Below are 21,011 nucleotides of genomic sequence, written 5' to 3'. Positions count from 1 at the left end.
AATTCTGTACATTGTCTAAATATCATAGTTTACCAAGAACCTTCACATATGTTATCACAGTCAGTCTTCTGTAGAACCCTATGACATAGGTATTATTATACTTGTTTTATAGATGATAAAATTGAGTATCACTATGTTGTTTTTTCCTAAGTGTGCAAATACATTAGGTTGCAGAAACAGTTCTTTTGACATCAAGTCCTATATTATTTTCTTTGCGTCACTTTTACCTCTATAGTCATATACCAGTTCGTGACCCTGGTTATACATCCTTATTGTACAAAGTAGCTAGAAAACATAAGGTCATTCTAGACCTTATTGCCAATGGGATACAGAAGCGTTTTCTTCTATTGACCAAATTGATTTTCTCTCATTTTCTGGTGTTGTTCTAACAATATAAGCTGAATATCTCAGTGACCACATGCAAAGTTCCTTCAACATCTAGTAGGACATGTTCTATAATATGTAGGAGCTAGCATTTTATTTAGAAGTCTCATGTCATCAATCCAGCATCAAGTAATGCTCTGAAGCAATCCTAGCCATCAATGACTAGATGGATGAATATTGTCTTTTGGTTCAGAGAATATTATCAAACCATTGAGGGGAAATTATAGGGTGTTATTCTGTAACTGTACATGTGTTTTGCTCAAATAGGAGAACAAGAATGAGTTTCATTTTTCCTACAGTATCATTGGCAAGGGTGATGTTGTTTTTTATTGTCCTGTAGGACATTTTTGTCATCTAAAAGTTTCATATATACTAGATGTGGGATGGGAATGGTATATACACATAAAACTTTTATTTTAGGTTTGGAGGTACGTATGAAGCTTTGTTATATAGGTAAACTCATGAGGGTTTGTACAGATTATTTCATCACCCAAATATTAAGCCTAGTACCCAATAGTTATTTTTTCTGCTCCTCTCCCTCCTCCTGCCTTCCACCATCATGAAGGTGTATTTACATCTACGAGGTAAATAAATATAAATATTACCATTATATATAAATAAACATTTATAAATATAAATATATCATTGTATTCCCTCATAGAGGGAATGGTACATTTAAGGACAGTCCAGAGATAAAATATATGTGAACAATTTACTAAAACTTGAATTTATGTATAAGACTTGTTCTGGGATTCTAACCAATATTACCTTGAAACAGTCACCTTAATAAATTTGAAATTTGTATTCTTTGGCACAAATTTTATTTTATTATTATAAGAGATGGTATTATTAAGTTTCATAGTATAATCTGATCAAAGTTGTTCCTAGGGAGAACGACTATGGGGTAACCCACTCCTCTGCATGTGGCTCCGTTGCACGTGCACTTTCATACCTGCATACATTCATGCAGACCTTTCTGCCAAGCACAGAATTATAGACCAAAAAATGTCACCTTGTTTTTCTGAGGAGATTTATCAAAACTATCTGTGCTACAGAAACCTGTGACTTGGATACGATTAATTTTGGTTGCTTCTACCACCTCTAGGAATTTTAGAGAATTCTTCTTTAAAATATTTTTGGTGGATCCATAGGTGACATATATCCTAGAGAAGGAAGAGACTCTCTCATCAACTCATTTATTTTACAGATGAGAAGGCAAATAACTCATCCAATGTCAGCTATATACTCATGTTGCCCTTTTAATATTGGCTTTTCAAAGATCAGCTTACACTGGTGGCTGAATCTTACAAGTAGAAAGGATATCACAGGTTATTAACCTCACCTCTTAGCCTATCTTGATTTTCTCTTCATCTTGATATAAAATTTACCTTTAAAAAAATCCTCTTTTGTTATTGTTGTAAGACTGAGCAAAGGGACAACTCAGATCATTTTTTGTGTGCGCCCCCCCACCCCGCACCCTACAAATATCTGAAACTTACATGTGGCAGGCCTCAGGGTAGTTTTTGTTGTGGTTCTTCCAGTCCAATGTGTTTATCCCCATTTGTGGGAAGGAGACACCTTCAGTTGCAAGGGCTTTTGCTTTTGGAGCCCTGAAGCATGTACTTTAAAAGATATGTTTAAGGATGATTACCAGAGAACAAATCTTATGCCAAAGGTGAACATAATAACATTTACCAATCTTTCAATTTCACAGTTTTAAATGAACAATGAAATAATGTATTATTATCATATGTGATAAGCTGAATATTATTTTAAAATTCAGTCAGGTTTTTTTCTTACAGTATATAAGCCTGGGGCCTCATCAGATTTGATTCCATTGAAATATATTTCTTAGAAGAAAAAATAGCCTATGTGTCTTATGTAAGTCTGTAGTCAGCTATAATGGTTAGTGTGCAATCTCCCTTGAAAGATTGTTTTACAAGGAAAATGTTGACACAGTTTTAATTATAGCACTCAGGTGAGCACTGTTGTAATTTTTAATGTTCCTCCATGGTAACATTTTCATTGTTCTGGTAAAGGAAAATGCTCTGAGGCTATGTCCCTAGTTTCTGGTGATTTTGGATTTTATGGGAAAGTTGTCTTTTTGAACTGGAACTTTTCATTTGGTCTCAAAGAAGAGAATGTAACTATAAGATCTGTCACATTTATTTATTAGTATATACTTTTCTCTCTATGGCAGTTGTTATTCTGGTTTATTACATCATTATTTCACCTTACATGACTCATGTTAAAGAGGTGAGCTTCTGTGTTGTATTGCATGGCAAATTGCAATACCTGCTCACTTGCATTAGGGAAATAGCACATTTTAAAGACTATATGTAATATTAAAAGGTTAGCATGCTAAAGTTTTGTGTTTATTGGAATTCAAGGCATTATAAAATAACATATAAAATAATGTACTTTAATATATAACGATCACTGAACTTCCCTTTGAGAACATAAATTAGAAGATAAAGAGCATGCTCGATGTTCTGTTTAGAAAGGAAAAAATCTGTCTATGCATGGTCATCCATTCTATTAAAACATGCTTTCCTGACTTCCTACTTCTTGTTGCCAAAGAGCTCGCCAACATGCCCTGCTTTTTGATGGAGGTTCAGGAGTGAGTTTGTTTATTTGCTCCTGTGCCCTTCCTTTGTCTTTTTCTGAGTTTACAGAAATGTGGAATTTATGCTGCCTTTTGTTCACTGAGGGGAGACTGGTGCCCTGGCTTATCTCAATGGGATGACAAGACTGGTAAGGATTTGGAAACTTGTGCCTCTCAGCATGGATTCTGCAAAGAGGAGGATTCAGTGGGCACCTTCAGTAGAGCTGTCTGCAACCAGATTTTACATAGAATAATCATAGCTGCCCCTGGCCAAGGGGCAGAATAAGACTGTGAACAAAAATACCAGTCATTGCTTACTCAGCTTTGCATGATGAGCTGTGTGATAGGAAGGAACATCCTTTTCAGTGAAAAACAATATTTGTAGACCAAGACAAAAAAATACTTGTTACTTTTAGACAATGTCATAGGACTTTATTCTTTGTTAGCATTGCTTAAAAAGATTTGATCACTCATCTGATGAGAGCCTGCTTTTTAAAAGGACTTGTATTTATATATATTTGCAAGATATAAAGACAATTCTATGGAAGAATGCAGTGATGTATATTCTTGAATTTGGGATGACTTCATAATTAATATATTTTCTGGAAATCTGAGAATAGTATTTTTATTGTTTTGGCATTCTTTTGGGGTCATAGTGTATAATATATATGGATATATACAAGCAGTCAGAATTCAAAACATCCACTTCTTTAAAAGGATCAGGAATTTTAGATGTCAAAACAGCAGCTTCTATCTGAGTTTATTCAACATGAACAATAAAGGAATTAGAATCACAGTATGAGGACTTGATAATGTTAGGAATATAACATTTTTTTCATATAATGATATATTTCTGAAATACATATGCGTATACAGCATTTTTTAATTGAACTAGGGCAACATTTGTAGCATTTAGGATTATATACTATTATGTTTAGGATTATATATCATATATTCTGCTCTGTAGAATAGCAATCAGTAGGGATATGCTGAGAAAACAAAAGGGAGGGGATTATCTGTTCTGTATATTTTTGGGCCAAGTTTAGTTAACAAGAAATAACCTAGAATTAAAATACGTTTAAAAAATAAACCAGGTGCAGTGGCTCATGCCTGTAATCTTAGCACTTTAGAAGGCCAAGGCAGATGGATCATTTGAGGTCAGGAGTTTGAGACCAGCCTGGCCAACATGGTGAAACCCCGTCTCTACTAAAAATATAAAAATTAGCCGGACAGTAGTGGCACACACCTGTAATCCCAGGTACTCAGGAGGCTGAGGTGGGAGAATCACTTGAGCCTGGGAGGCAGAGGTTGTGGTGAGCCGAGATTGCGCCACTGCACTGCAGTCTGGGAGACAGAGTGAGACCCTATCTCAAAAGTAAAATGTATATTCTCATAAAAAGTGAAGCAATAGTTCAAGACTCAAAACATGTCCTTTCCCCTAAGTATTTGTTATTTAATTACAAACTCTTTATTTGGTATCATAAACCTATGGTCTTTATTTCTGAAGTAATCCATAAATGAGGCTCATTGAAAAATACTGCCAACCTATTATGAAGCAAAGCATTCTTATTTTTAAAACAGAATTTATTTTTTGAACTCACTGAATATAGAAGTTACTTTTGGACTTAGTGCATTTGCTTTGATTTTCCCTTGAAATAATTATTGACAGAAAAATAATGACAAGTTGATAAAATAAAAAAATACATTGTATAAGTTAAAAACAGTTTCTAGGTCTAGCTTTTCTGCTAATTCATTGTATGACTTGGGTTAGGTCAGTTAACTTGTCTGGATTAGATTTCAATTTGTAAATTTGAAAAGCTTGAGCCAAATGGACTCCAAACTTTCCTCTTGCCCAGATATTTTATAATTTATTCGAAGGTTTGAAAGACTACAGTGCTTATTGCCTTGCCAAGAATCTCAAATACAAGTGGCCAATACCAAAGACATGAGGGAAGAAAACAAGGGCTTATTTATCTAAGTTTCAGGCACTGTATGCTGCAGTGTGGAGCCTTGAGGGCTTATACAGGCCTTATAACAAAGCCATAAAGATGGATAATAAAATAGAAACTAAAGCCTGTGATAAATAAATAAATGTGTGTGTGTGTGTATGTGTGTGTGTGTGTGTGAATAAAGGAATTAATACTATTTGTTTAAGAGAAATCTGAGAAATAGCCTAAAAACAGAATTTTCCATTTATACAACAAATATTTATAGCAAACTGTGGGTCAGGTACTGTTCTTAGCAAATATCCGAGGATCAATTGGGTTGAAGTTGGATTAAGCTGTAGCTAATGTTCCTTTTAGGAAGGAACAATTCTCCATTGTGGTCACATGAATTGGGACAGGCAGGGTGCTTTAGAGACCTCCTGTTGTACATGGAAATGACAGTCCACTGTGTTTCAGGTGGTTTAGGAAATGTCTTACCTAATGGGCATGTTTCCTAAGTACTCTTTCGTAATGTCCTCTTAAACTGAATCTGTTATTTCTTTTCCACTCTTGCTGGCTTGGCCAAAAAAAAAGGCTGCATGCTCCATTTTCTTCCCCATTAAATCCTGGAGTTTAGGGTGATGGGGATGTAATAGGATTCAGCCTATCCTGAGTTGTGCTTTCCCAGTGTAATGTCATTATTTTAAAAGCCACCAGTTCCAAGAATAATCTTTTTCAAGCTTAAGTACCAAAATATGCCACAAAGCTAACTGTTGTCTTTGGGTTCTATGATGCCCCAATCATAAATCAGCTTTCTTCTTACTGTAGTCTCTAAGCTCCTGAAATGGGTTGCAGGATTCCCTCGACCAGCATGGCAGTGAATAGTGCTAGAAGAAGTTCCTAACGAGGTGATTTTGAAGTGGCCCATTGTTTTAAATGTTCTTTGTCATTTTAAAATTATTATTTGAATACACAAGAGTTATCTGTGATTTCAGCGGTTTCTCCTTTAGATTTTTATGAGCACAAAATCAGAGCACAGTAACACTTTTACATTTATGTGTTTATTACTGCAAAAGCAAAAGTGAAGAGTATTTCTATGACTTACTTTATGTTATCAGAATCAGCCACTGATTTACAGACTGTATAGAAACAGTATCTCAAAAAATGCTACCTCAATCATAATATTAAGCTAATTAAGTGTCCTATATCATAACTTAAACATTACTTCTATTTCGTTGGATTTATACCTCTTACATTTAAAAAACAAAGTGAATTTTCTCTGATAAGGCAGCAATTTATCATAATGGATGGAACAGTTAACAACTACAGCTTCCTAGAGTAACAAAATTCATGACAGCATGATAGGAGAATACTGTCATGAATGGAAATCTGTCCAAAACCTTCCTATTCAAAGTGCGGTACATGGACCAGTGGCATATGCGTCACTAGGAGCTTGTTAGAAGTGCAGACAGACTCCTCATCCTCTTGTTTCCCACCTACTGAATCAGAGCCTACATTTTGACCAGAAACCCCCATGTAATTTGTGTACAAGTTAAATTTGAAGTTGGTGACAGGATTGTTAGTTGTAAATTGCATTCACCTTTGATATGGAAAAAATAAAACCGCCATAAGTAGGGGTGACTTGTATAGTCTGAAAATATTTATAAATGATAAAGGTTGAAAGTTCTATGAAATCTATGATGTTAGAAATGTTGGAAAAAATAAGATGCAATTTATCTCAGAAAATGCAAACTAATAGGTATGCACAAAATATTCTGTAATACATGGTATTTGGAGAAACTGAACACAGAAAGCATCATGATACATGTGATGTGGGATGATAGTAGACCACAACCAGAAATTAATCAGTAATAGATCATAGTGGTCACTGTTCCATGGCCAATTTAATTCCTTAGAGATTTTCTTAAAAGCATGGCATAGTTGAGGATTGTGCACTTCTCACACAGTAACACTGTTTGCTAGAAAGATAAAGATAAACTAGAGGGTGTTCAGAGATGGGCTAGAAGATTGATTATGGCATAGGAAGAACTGATATATGAGGAGAGAGAAAAATGATTAAATGGGCAGCACTATGCTTTAAAAAGAGCCTATGGAGACACAGATATTTATCTACCGCCTCCCGTGCTGTTTCCTGTAGTATCTATATGAAAGATGCAAAACCGTAAGGATATAAGAATACCAAGAAATTGGTTGTAAACCAAAGCAATATCAGCTAGAATTACTTGATTAAATTAGGAGCAATAGCAAAGATTAAGTTTCAGAAATTTTTACCTGGTGCAAAAGAAATGAACTTAAGCAGGATGACTTTATCCCTGAGAACTTTCGAAAACACTCTGGGCAAACAGTGGAAACTTGTTTATCAAGTTGCTAAACAGTCTTTCCAGAAATAGTTGGAACCCCATCTCTTGAAAATTCCAAGGTTAGGGTAGAGAAAACCTAGGATGCTGCATGTGGGAACTCTCTCCCACTTCTGGCAGAGTCCTGAAGATTGATGAGTAACATTTTTTCATTTCACTCATTTCTTTTGCAATATTTTTGATTATTGCAAAGATTACCTTACATAGATAATTTGTTTTTGTCAGGTTGGTATCTTGTTTAGTTAAAAATGCTACCTTCTAGAAAAGCATCTAGAGCATATCACTTGTCTGCCCTCCACCACGTCTGCCTTCTTGGCACCTAGCGACATTCTTTTTTCATTTCTCTCACTCTAACTCATTAAGAGATGCAATTCATGACATAGCAGAAGTGAATTCACTTCCACATTAACTTCATTCAGAAAATGAAAAAGACAAGCCCAAAACGCATCTTGCCTTTTGGAGCCTTTTTTCAAATAGATGCAGAAACTCTGGATGTCTGAAATCATCTAGCGCTTTAGAGAGTTTAGTGATTCTTTTCACTAGGATGAAACCCCAGTTTGTATTTGTCAAGGAGTAGTGGTCTGAGAATACCACATTTCCTTTTCCCTTCTTCAGTACGCTTGCCCCAGATCCCCCAGAGAAATCTGTCATCTGAACAGGGAAGCCTAGAATCCTGATTCCATGGTTCAAGAAGGAAGTAAAGCATGATAAAACTGAAGCAGGATATTTTCCCTGACTGCATGGTGGGCAGGAACTGGAGCACGGACGATGGCAATTTCAACACTGGCAGGGGCAAAACCAAAACAGGCACCTGCTGCTGTTGGGGTGGGGATAGGGATGGCACCTCTAAGAACAGAAGGAAATCACATCGTTCTGAATTGCTTCTCTGATTGCTGGCCAAAAGCTCATTCTACTTGGTAACATTTCTGCAGTTTGTAACAAAACCCTTACCATTATTAAAGAAGAGATAGGAGCCATTTCAAACTGTAAAGGAAGAAAGGAAAGATACCATACAAAAGCCTGGGGGGTCTTGGCCAACTGCCCATTACATCTGGGACTGGGTCCAGTCCAGGGGCCTTCCAGCAACACCGAGGAGTGGCTTCAGCCAGGTGCCTTCAGTTGCCCCACGACTTTATTTCTGGTTCCACATGATGGCTGAACCTCCATGAAGGGAAATAGACCCAACATTCCTTTCACCTGAAAGAAAGAGAGAGATGGCAGGGTTGTATCCCGTCCCCTGCAAGGGGCATAACTCAGAGGAAAGTCTGAGGACAAGAAGAGACAGATCTACATTTTACTGACCCTTCTGATGTATCCTAGGCAGACTCCCAGAGGAAGATGCTGGGCGGGCCCCTAGTTTCCCTGACCACTTAGCAGGCAGAAACTGGAATGCAGATGCTGGAGCTAGCCGGTGGCTTCAGAGGGAACAGGCAGGTGAGTGGGTGCGGGACCTGGGGCAAGTGCTTTTGGGCACTTGCAGGAGCAAAACTTCATGCAGGCCCCACGGCAGCATCTAGTGGGGAGTGCAGGAGTGTTACAGTCAGCCCTCTTTTAACTTTGCCATCCGCGGATGGCTTAAATATTAACAGTTCAGTGGAGGGTCATCCTTTTGGCACCTGAGTTCTTGTTTGGTATTCAAGAGGAATGAAGTCACACGAATGAGTTGAAGATGGTAAATTTGGGGGACTTTATTGCCGATAAAAGTGGTTCTCAGGAGGAGGAGAGCTGGAAGGGAGATGGGATGGGAAGGTAATCTTCCCCTGAAGTCTGGCCATCCCTCACCAGACTCCCCTCTGAAGCTGTCAAGCCATTCTTCTGAAGTCAAGCTGCTTCTCTCTGACTGTAGTCTCTGACGTCTAGCTGCCGCTTCTCCTCTCAATGTTCAGCCACTTCTCCTCTCTGCTGGTTGGGTCAGGGGTTTTTATGGGTATGGGATGAGGGTGGGGCGGGTCATGAGTGGTTTTGGAAAAGTCAACATTTGAGCATGAAAACAGGAATATATGTTCTTACTTTGGGCTATGGTGCCAGGCTTGAGGGTGGGGTCTTCACTGGGGACGTGCCTTCTTCTGCCTAGAATTCCCTGCCTCCTGTCCCTATCAAAATTATTTAATCTATTTAATTGCTTCATTTTTTCCTGCTAATTCCTTCAGACCCACATTTACATTGTCTGGGAGATCTAGTTCAATGTAAGTGCTGCTAAGAATAATTCATATCAAATATGTTGACTGAGATGTTACATACACTTCATTATGCTGGTGTGTGGGAAGGTTTGCCAAACTTAACTTTTAAGTCATACTAATTAAACTACTTTAGGCACTTCATAAATGAATTGTGGTTTTTAGTTGATGATTTTTTTTTTTTTTTTTTTTTGAGACAGAGTCTTGCTCTGTCACCCAGGCTGGAGTGCAGTGGCACAATGTCAGCTCACTGCAACCTCTGCCTCCCAGGTTCAAGCAATTCTCCTACCCCAACCTCCCAAATAGCTAGGATTACAGGTGTCTGCCACCACGCTCAGCTAATTTTTTGATTTTTAGTAGAGACGGATTTCACCATGTTGGCCAGGCTGGTCTCGAACTTCTGACCTCGTGATCTACCGGCCTCGGCCTCCCAAAGTGCTGGGATTACAGGTGTGAGCCACCACACCCGGCCCTGATGATTTTTTTTAATTAAAAAAAAATTAAAGGAAAATTTCTTAAAATTGAAGCAGGTACACTGTCATAAATAAAATTAAATAATATATTTTATGATTTATGACAATGTACCTGCTTTAGTTTTAAGAAATTCTCATTGCTGATATCAAAAAGTTATAACTCCTTTCCTTCTTGAAAGAGATCTGAAAGGGGAAATAAAAAGGTTAGAATTACATTTGGCTATTATGTTCATAACACACAGATGATCGATCTCCTCTGTATTCTGTTTTTGTGAAAATGACTAACAAATTGTCAATATCTTACATGTGCAAATAACAACTGTCTTCAAGGTAAAAATTAATTGAGAGAAAAAATTAATAAGTTACAAGCTTACTTTTTCTTTTCTTGCTTCCTGTTATAACTACTAAAGGGATGTGGCATGGGAGGGGGAGTCTTTTTTCTTTATAAATCATTCTACTAGTGTCATATTGATTTTCTCTCAAGTACACCCTGTGGCCTCAGATGATCATATATAATTCTTACGTTACTCATATTGATACAGCGCCTTGGCTTATGGGTTGACATATATTACTTGAGCTATGATGACACTGTCCACCATTGACATTTCCTGGGGGTGGGGTGTACTGAGCCTCTTATGCATGAAACATAAAGGAACAGGCTGTTTCACAGCAGTATTTTCATTCTTTGAAAATCAATTATTGTTCACTTCAAATGATATCTTAAGCCCCCATCAGGGTTGCTTCACATTGTTTCTTACCCCTACAGCAATGTCTTGAGTTCTTTTGTGTCTTTGCTGATACAGAAAAAAAGAGTTCCTCACCTGGGCATCAAAATATTCCAGTTATACTGTTTGTAAGAAAGTTTGTATTATTACCTGCCTAGAAGAATACAGGTAACCTGCCTATATGCTGTTGCGTTCTCTCTTTCTTTCTTACTTTTGTATCTCCTCTCATCTCGCTTCCCTCTGTTTCAGCTAGCTGTGAGGTGGTTGGAACACAACTGTCACTACCAGTACATGGACGAGCTCCTGCAGTACATCCGCTTTGGCTTAATGGATGTGGATACTCTCCATACAGTTGCCCTGTCCCACCCTCTTGTCCAAGCAAGTGAGACTGCAACAGCCCTTGTCAATGAGGCCCTGGAATACCACCAGAGCATCTATGCACAGCCTGTCTGGCAGACTCGCAGGACCAAACCACGGTTCCAGTCAGACACTCTGTATATCATTGGTGGGAAAAAGCGCGAGGTCTGCAAGGTCAAGGAACTTCGGTACTTCAATCCCGTTGATCAGGAGAATGCTCTCATAGCCGCCATTGCCAACTGGAGTGAGCTGGCTCCCATGCCTGTGGGAAGGAGCCACCATTGTGTGGCAGTCATGGGGGACTTCCTGTTTGTGGCTGGAGGGGAAGTTGAGCATGCTAGTGGCCGGACGTGTGCTGTGAGGACTGCCTGTCGCTATGATCCCCGCAGTAATTCCTGGGCAGAGATAGCACCCATGAAAAACTGCCGGGAGCATTTTGTGCTGGGTGCCATGGAGGAATACCTCTATGCCGTTGGGGGCAGAAATGAACTGCGCCAGGTTCTGCCTACAGTTGAACGATACTGCCCCAAGAAGAACAAATGGACTTTTGTTCAGTCCTTTGACAGATCCCTTTCATGCCATGCAGGATATGTGGCTGATGGTCTTCTTTGGATATCAGGTAGAACATACCTCATGTTGGATTTATCAAAACACTCTTTCATTGTGCTATAAATTTAAAAGTCAAGCTTTAATGTGGCCATGTGTAATCGAAAGCTTGAACCAAGCATGCCATTTTAGCTAATTAACATTCATTTATTGAGCACCTACTCTAGAGAGGAATGTAATTGGAAACAATGGGCCTTTCTGTGACTTTCTGAGTGATTAATGGAATAAAAATTCAAGGTGGAAATTGTTGGTCCATCACAACTGCTTTTTTCTACTAAACCTTCTCCTGTCAGCTCTTGATTATTCATGGATTGTATGGCACAGCTTGTGATTTATCTAGGTCCTTTGCTGCTGCTTTCACTCCTGGCTGCCTGACTAGAGCCATTTGCATCAAAGGCAAGAGAAGTAAAAGCCCAGTTAATTCATTTTTCTGGGTATAGCAATAGGTATATAGTCAAGTAATCACTAGAGGGAAAGGATTTAAGTTACTAAAACAAAGTTGTTGTCGTTGTTTTGTTATGGTTTCAGATAGGGTCTTACTCTGTTACCCAGGCTAGAGTGCCGTGGTGCAATCTTGACTCACTGGAACCTCCACCTCTCAGGCTCAAGTGATCCTCCCACCTCAGCGTCCCAAATAGCTGGGAATACAGGAGCACACCATCACACCCAGCTAATTTTTGTATTTTTTGTAGAGAGAGGGTTTCACTATGTTGCCCAAGCTGCCCCCAGACTCCTGAGCTCAAGCGATCCACCAGTTTTGGCCTCTCAAAGTATTGGGATTATAGGCGTGAGCCACTGCACCCAGCCTAAAACAATGTTTTGTTTTGTTTTTCTTTTTTAATTATCCGTGAATGGTAGTTACTTGTGCCATCATAACCCTTCATTCCTATTTACTCTCCCATTTTGACTGATTATTTGAGGATATAGTTTGAGCCCTAATTTACCTTTTTGTCTCATTTGAAAACCTTTTGATCGTGGAAAAAGTAGGGAGACTAGGACAATGAACCCCATGTACCCATAACGTAGACTCCACAGTTACTTGCTCCTTGCCCATCTCTATACCCACAGACGCTTCGCTCCCTTCCTGGTTGCCTTTTTCCTTACACAGAAGGCGTCTGTGAGGCATACTCTGTCAACATCACATTATTGACCTGTGTTTTCAATCTTATTTTTGAGAAAGGCCCTAAGTATTCTCCTTTGAAAGGTTTTTGTATCAGGAAGAAAGCTGCATTTTCTCCCAGTTGGAAGATACTTGTATTGTAACCCAAATGGAACTTTTTGGATTTCTATCAACAAGTTCTTAGTCATCAAGCACTAAGAGGAATAGAAAGGGTCAAAACTTAAATATTAAAAATAACACTGACATTTGTACTTAGAAGAAATCATTACTTTTAAGTACACCTGCAAAGGCTTCTCAGCTTTCTTCAATAATCATCTCTAGTCTTTTAACACCTGCTCTGATAAAATTCTCCCTTACATTTGTTTAAACTAAGTTCATTTCGACTTTCTTTGTTCTTCTGCTGTCCTTAATAACCAGGAAGATAGTCACAGGCTCAGCTTCTCTGAGTGGTGCCTTAATTATTTGCAATTCACTGATTTTTATTGACAGAACCTAGCTCGCATCAGGGTTTAAGTGCTCAGTGAATTAATGAATGAAGTGAAAACTAAGACTAAGGAAGCAGATAGAGGAAGTGGACCCAACATTTACTGGCTTTATACCAAAGAAACATTAGAAGCAAGTATGTATGTTAGTATATGTAGATATATTTTAAAACCTCATTTATCTAATTATTGTTTCTTTTTCTTTAAATATATATTTCAACAGTTAATGACCACCAGGACTATATCCTTTTAGCTGTGCTGAAGAAATTTCAAGCTAGGCAGCAAATAAGTCTTTGCTAATAGAAGAAACAGATCTGTACTTGTCTTGGATAGCAAAACAATGATGGTTTATGAAATCAATGTCATTTATGTTTTCTCCCAATTGACATTCCTCCCAATCAGTCATTTAGTTTCATATATTATTAATGTACTGTATTCCTAAATTTTGCACTGCATTTTCTAAGTTTTGTATGAATTTCTCATAAATATTTTAATAAATTTTCCTTGTCTTTTGGCTGTAAACCTAGCTTGTAAAAGAATGCTGGGGTTGCCCTTACATAGCCTTAAAGAGATGATAACTTAATACCTTCTTCAGTGAGGCCTTAAGAAGGCACAGAAGCTCCTCTTAGACTTGCTAGATCCCTCTTCCTGGTATCAAGCTGACTTCCCTTTCAATATGAGTCTATATGTTTCCTATTCCATTTTATTAAATCTATCAACTTACTACAGATCCTTATTGCTATCTCATTTTGTTTTTCTCCTACTGTGAAGGGAAATACATTTTCTTTGTTCTTCTTTTGCCCTAATATATGCTGCCTGTGTTAACCATACTTAATGAAAACAATCACAATTTTCTCAGGTTTGTTTCTCCCTATTGTGTACTTGAGATGAGAAACTCACTTTGCTGTGTACAGTACAATACCTTTAATTGGAAAGAAGAGGAAATCGCTAGTGACATTTCTAATACCTTCAGTCGTCTGCTCTTTCCTCAGGCCCAGCTTATAATAAATCAATTGTGAATCTAACCATGAATAGGGAGGGGTGACTGGATTTGCTAATGGGCCCCTTAACAAAAATACAGGTGTAGTTCACCCTGCCTATCACTGAGTTGGGAGTGTAACCTGATTTATTGGAGCAGATGAAAATGTTTGAGACTATTCCTTAGCCTTTACCAAATAATCACGCATTTCCAATTTAATAGATGGGGATAGAATCATTGTCATCCTTCTGGTATTTTGCAAACTTTGCCTGAGGTGGAGGTAGTATTGATTATAGAAGGTGGATTTTAGGGTCTTGGTTCTGTTCTCTAGAACACAGAATGAATGTTTCTTTGGAGACTCGACATTTCCAGCAAGCTCACTGCCTCACCACGCCTCTCCCCCATTTCAGTCCATTTTGGGGTCAAGAAATCTTGAAACCTGTTTATAGTTTTTAAAGTATGACAAGCAGAAAGGAATCCAGAAATCATGCTGTATGTACATACCCATTAGCATTTAATTTAAGATGTTGAATTTTACAGGCTCCTGTAGCATTTGACTTTGTGACCCAATTCACAAGTGTTCCATACCATTTTGATTTGAAATTCACAGTATCAAAGTAAAATAAGCACTTAAATATCCTACAGCTGTGTTTTTAAAATATATACTCTGTTGGAAGGTATAGTTTGTGAACTACTAAAAAGAACCTTTTTTATGTGAGGGAATACTAATCCAGAGCTCATCTTGAAGAACAACTTATTTTTTCATTTTCATCAAATGGTAGCTAAGTAAGAGGCTAACTGCAATATTAGTGCTTTAAAATTATAAAAATAAGACAAATGTTATTGCATTTACTCAAAAGCGGTATTTAGTGCTTTCTTGATTCTCTTGGTAAATGCTACATCCTTGTAAAGTATAGTGCTGAGTCACAGATAAATGAAATTAATTCAGCAAACATGCTTCCTGCCCTCTAGGAGCTGACAATAAAATAATTTTTCAGATATTTCATTAATGAAAGAACATTTGTTAACTTTAACTCCCTAGAATGCTAGGTGTATTTTCATCTTGATTAAATTTATATGAAGTTTGCATTGCCCCATTTTAAATAACTTTAATTTATTCAAAGCTACTAACAGGACTTGGGTTTTTCTGGTATTAATTAAAATAATGTAAAATTTTATTAACATTTAAAAATATCACTGCCTTATCTTTATGTAGATATTGTTTTACTTACATCTTAAGAATTGTGGACAAAGGCCGGGTGCAGTGGCTCACACCTGTAATCCCAGCACTTTCGGAAGCCAAGGCAGGTGGATCGCCTGAGGTCAGGAGTTCAAGACCAGCCTGGCCAGCATGATGAAACCCTGTCTCTACTAAAAATACAAAAATTAGCTGGGCATGGTGGCGGATGCCAGTAATCCCAGCCATTGGGTGGCTGAGACAGGAGAATTGCTTGAACCCAGGAGATGGAGGTTGCAGTGAGCCAAGTCTGCACCATTGCACTCCAGCCTGGGCAAAAAGAGTGAAACTCAGTCTCAAAAAAAAAAAAAAAGGGAATTGTAGAAAAAATATTGGGAACTAACAGCAGGCATAGCAGAGGCTGGGTTGTGGTACGCTGAGACCACAGATTGTGGTCACACACACACAAATTTTGTGCTGTTTATCCAGCATGAGATGCTGAGCTAAAGTTCCTAACCTCTCCAAGTCCTGTTCCGGGATAGCGCTGGAACAACAAAGTAGCATATAGTAGAGGGAACAGACTTTTAAACAGGTAGAGTGTGTGATGGTGTGATAGCAGAAGTCTTAACAAGGTACAAGGTAGTGCAAAGCACGGAGTGACTATCGCAGAAGGCAGGAAAGGCAGCACCTAAAATAATTACACTGGCAATTAACCCTGGAGGTGCCTAACTTAGCTTCAGGCCCATTGGCTACTTTCTATTATCATCCATTAACTCCTCCCTGTCATCATATTGAACTTCATGGTCCAATCACTTCAATAATTCTCTTGTCCTCTGTCAAGCAAGTAATGTTTGACAAACCCAGTGATCTGCTTGGTCTGTGCCTGTACCTAGGTGGCTCCGCCTGTGGGAGGAGGACAGTTAGCAGGAGGGCTTGCTATGGGTATATTCTCAGCACATCACGCACAGTGGCACTTTCAGCCCTCTCTGTACCCTACTGCTACTCACCCCTTCCTTCACTGGCTGTAACTTCTTTACTTTCCTCAAAACCCCCTCTTTTCAGACTCAGAAGACCTTGCCTTCAGTTTCTCAGAGCAAATATAAGTGAAATAATGGGAGGAGGAGGCAGAGAGCGTGGCAAGAGAGATGGATTAGAGATTGTCTGGAAAGGGGCTAAGGGCAGAAGTTTGGGAAGCACTAGCAAGGAGGCTGCAGGGTTGGGGATACTAAGGAAGGAAGGAGCCTGAGAATGTGGAACGGCAGGGTCAGAGGAGGAGGAGGAGTGTCACAGAAACCAAAGCCGAAGAAGGAGGTGCAGTGAGAGCTGTTCAATACCACGGGGACATCAACGTCCAAAATATTCCCACTGCATTTTTTAATTGGGAAAAGTTTAGTGAAAGCAGTTTCGGGGGTTGGAAGAAGGTGGAAACTAGAATACAGTAGTTTAAGGTATGATAGAAAAGTAAGGAAGTAGAAACCCCAGGTACAGATTACCTTGGCAGGAAGTTAGGATAAAGCCTGTCTTGGTCAATCCTCACGAAGAAGTGTATTATCTAAACTTCATTCCCCGAATCTGAGCTTATCAGACAAGTTTCCAATTAATAATCTGGCTTCCTGTATAAATATAGGGATAGAATGTGCCTGTTTTTAGGTGTACACATATTTTAGTTCATGTAACAGCCTCTTTTTTTTAATTATAAATTAATAAATAGCATTTTGGCTTTAGGAAGAATGAGAGAGATTAGGAAGGAAAGAAAGGGAGGAAACAGGGAGTTTGGCTGTGAAAAGAGTACCTAGACAAGGAAATCCAGAGGTGAAGGAGGGATTTCGTTTGTTTGTTTAAGGATGCAAGTGCACTAAGCAGATTTGTAAATAAGGAAAAAGAGAGTGAAATTGAAATACACGTGTAGGGAAGAGGGGCATCCATTTGGCTGGTAAATGGTGAGAGCATTTCCAAGGTACCAGGAACAGTAAAGAGTCCTGAGGATACAATATTCACAACAGACACAGAGTCCTAAAAGGCAAGAAGGAGCTGGGAAGGGGTTAGGTCTTCAACATGAGAAGGGAGGGACCCTTCCAGTTCCAAGCCTGGAGGGAAGGAGATAATTATGAGTGTGACCTAGGTAAGCTCACAGATGAGGGGCAGAAACCTGAGGAGGTTTCTTGTAGATGGATTCAAGTGAGAAACAGGTCTGTCAAGATTGTGCCTGTCAGGTCTAGGTAGAGGGCCTGAGGAGAGTGACTTTGGAATAAGCCTCTGAGAGAAAACAGAGGGAATTAACAGGTTGCAGAAAAATAGGTGTTGAGAATCCACACTAAGCTTGGAAACAAAACTGATGGCTCCGTTTGCAAATTTCTGTCATTTTATGGGGTTCAGCAGAGGATTGGAGAAGGCGGATCTGTGGATTCACTAATGATGGAAGGTTTTGAGACTAGAATAGTCTAGAGGATCCTACTGGAAGGAGTTCAGCAAGCTGGGATCCCAATTAGGTGAGAGGAAGGGCTCAAGGTTTGCTGGAGGGAGAACAGTGTGTCTTGCAGGAGTAAGTAGTAAGAGAATACCTCTTTGTTTTCTCTGGTGGCAGCCATGATGTGAGGAAACCACTTGCCCGGTAGAGGTTTGGAGCTGGATAACTTGACACGTCCACTTAAAAGTTCCTAGTGAATTGGAATGTCCACGAAGAATTAAATATTTGTTGCTTTAGATCCTAGCAACCAGATGCCCCCAGCAGTTACTTTTTCTTTTCACTTGTTCCCCAATCTTTTCTACCCCTCATCTGACAGTTGAAAACAAAGCCACTACAGTTTTGAACTGAGGTAGAAGTCAAACAGAAATGTACTATTCTACAATGCTTGTTAGAGACCTAAATGATTTAAAGAAAGCAATCAGATCACCTACATTGTCCAAATAATTAAGGAAGCTTTTGTCCTAAACTGTCTTACCTGTATCCTGAAGAAGTTGCACTCTGTTTACCCTCACATCACTGCCCAGGAAATGAGGCTCAAAGAGGTTAAATGACCCCTCAGATCACACAGCTTATAGTTGACAGAGCTAGAATTTGAAGTCTTGTTTCTCTGTTTTTTTAAGCCATGCTTTTCCCACCAAACCGCACAGGTACCAGTTGTTTATCATGACAGTGAACAAACAAAATAGATTCTTAAATTGTAAAAAGAACTTCCAAATGACATAAGACTGAAAGTAAATGATACACAGAAGCAGAGTGCTTTCTGGAGATTTGTTTAGAATCAAAAATCATTGATTGTCCTTAATTGCTTAACTGTCCATCCTTCTCAGGGGACAGAAGAGGCACATCATGTCTTTCCGTGATTTTACCATTCAGTTTCTAAAACATGAAGTTAAAATGTAAAGAGAAACAGTGATAAAATGGAACTACTCAAATACATTGGTGTAGATTAGAAAATTGTTTTCTAAAATGATTACATACTACAGGAGTCTAATAGCCTTTAAAATTGGTAGTGTAAGGTTTTGTTTTGTTTTATGTTCAAATCGCTGGCTACAGAACTCTCCTCACAGAGAGAACCGGCTTTGTTCAGAGGATTCATTTGTGTCTACCTAGATGGGTCTAATAAAAGACAGTAAACTAAACGGTGAGCTGTATTGCTCTACCAAAGAATATGTGGACTATATCATTTGCTTCATTCCCAAGCGGAGAGAAAATGGTTAAAGCTAGGTCATAGAAATAAGGAATGGCTGAAGAACTTGGTTGATGATGGGAGAGAGATAAAAGATCCAACAAGAGCACAGCAAAGCTGGGACATGAAAGGCAGACAGAGGTGACCTTGAGAGTTTGACCCTGCTGGGAATGTGTAAAAATGTTTGGAGGCAGGATTTCAACTTTCTACAGAATGAAAAATGGGAGTTAGAGTGAATATCATTGAGTTTATAAAGGGCAGGTGAATCTAATTGATATCTGCATTATGGTTGATTTCACCCCCATTTTATCATTTCACTTATTTAAAACAATACGTAATGCATACTTTACATATTTCTGGGTCACAAGTTTGTACCTATTTGCTCTAAATGACATAATTTGTATTTCATATGCAGCAACCCTGTCTTTATAGGTATTTTGTAATTTAGAGACTTTGGAGGTTTTGAGTATATTAATTACCCATCCATTTGTGTGGGTTCCTCAAGTATGACAGAAATAATATGGATACTAGTTTTAATTTAATGCATGGATTATGTATGCTTCTATTCAAGATGCAAATTTAGTAGAAAGATTCTTGACTACTTTTGTTTATATAGTATTATAAACATCCAGAAATATGGACAGTCTAATATATAAAAATAGATAATAATGTTTGGTTTTGCATTTATTATAAATATTCCTTAATTTCACATAAAAATAGATATTAAGTTTGATTTTGCATTTATTATAAATATTCCTATGGTATTACTTTTATCAAGGACTAATAATGAGTGTAGTTCTATAAACAGTAACTAATGTTAACTTACACTTAATGCTAGGTTATTCTTTAGGTAATTAAATTGTAAGTATGAAGTTTTAGTCTTTCAAGAGTTGGAGAAAGTTATAGAAGAGGGGGCTTAAACTATTAAAAGGAAAAAGGCCTTGGACACTGAAAAAAAAGCTGGTAATTCTGGTTATCAGAAAAAATAATTATAAGAAATCTATTCACACTACACAATTCATGTCTTAATTCAGTATTTCACATATAGTCATTTGTATCTTTCATGGAAATGGTAAGACATTTTTATAAACAGCCACAGGACTGTAATAAACTTCCCTCTGTGGATTGTCTCTATGCTACGCACTCTAGTTCATCTGAAACCTGTAGGGAAGATATCATCATCTCTGTTTTGCACATGAGGAAGCTGAGCGTGGCTGTGTTAAATGGCTTCCCCAAGGATACAGTCATTTAGGACCCATGTTAATGCCATAGCCTGTCCTGAAACTCTTCCCTTAGACTAGTGTGAACCTGGCCACTGCAGGTCTCCAAGACAGTTGCAGAGAACTTTAGATGATTTTCCTCAATCCTGAATGTGCTGGCAGAATTCCAACCTGGAGCAGGCTCCACCCTGTGTGTAGAGATCAGTTCTTTGCACCCCACTCTGTCCTGGTTGTGCATTAGCACTGCATTAGGAACCACAGGCATCTACTCGTGGAGTTTAGTGTAGGACCCTCTATTTATCAACAGAGATATTTTCTGTCATTAAAAAAAAATTAGCAGAGCTATCAGACTTGACCCAGTCTGACTAAGTACAATGAGAGCAGTTTTTCTACACACTCTATTTCATGAGCACTGTCAGCGTTGACCAGTTGTTGCTTTAGAGTAGAGTATGAGTTTGAGAGTCAGTGATCTCAGTAGCAGAGACAAAGGTTGCTTGTTTGGCAGTCGCTTGTCATCTCTCCAGTATGCACTCATCCATTTGTCACAATATTTTGTGGCGAGTTGTACAGGGAAGCTTAAGAAAAATGCTTTGCTCCTGTCTTGATGATAGAAAGCATTTCTCACTGCTGGTAGCACGGTGGTAACTTTTCATTCCTTCTGGCAATTTTTAAAGACTTATTTGACTTTGGGGGAACCTGCAGTATATCTTTAAGTCACAGTTCAAAAGTATAAGACAGAGTTGCTCATTT

The 21,011-nt window shown here is 38.5% G+C and overlaps 1 protein-coding gene across 8 annotated transcripts in view; it reads left to right on the top strand.

Moving 5' to 3' along the window:
* Nucleotides 1-21,011, top strand: part of KLHL32 (kelch like family member 32) — a 203,039-nt gene that overhangs the window by 165,186 nt on the left and 16,842 nt on the right. For 4 of the 8 annotated variants that reach the window (XM_012444267.3, XM_012444269.3, XM_012444266.3 and 1 more), the window contains one exon: nt 10,917-11,643. In XM_012444267.3, coding sequence (XP_012299690.1) covers nt 10,917-11,643 — 727 coding nt within the window. Of the gene's footprint in view, nt 1-3,059; nt 3,139-10,916; nt 11,644-21,011 lie in introns of those variants that run through there. The other 4 variants (XM_012444271.3, XM_064360825.1, XM_021665533.2 and 1 more) reach the window with 2 other exon arrangements.

The sequence above is a fragment of the Aotus nancymaae genome, unplaced genomic scaffold (genome assembly GCF_030222135.1).
Source record: "Aotus nancymaae isolate 86718 unplaced genomic scaffold, 86718_ANA_hifiasm-v0.15.2.pri h1tg000040l, whole genome shotgun sequence".
In the NCBI taxonomy this organism is placed as follows: Eukaryota; Metazoa; Chordata; class Mammalia; order Primates; family Aotidae; genus Aotus; species Aotus nancymaae.
Note: the sequence above shows the minus strand (reverse complement) of the source record. Positions and strands in the feature narration are given on the sequence as shown.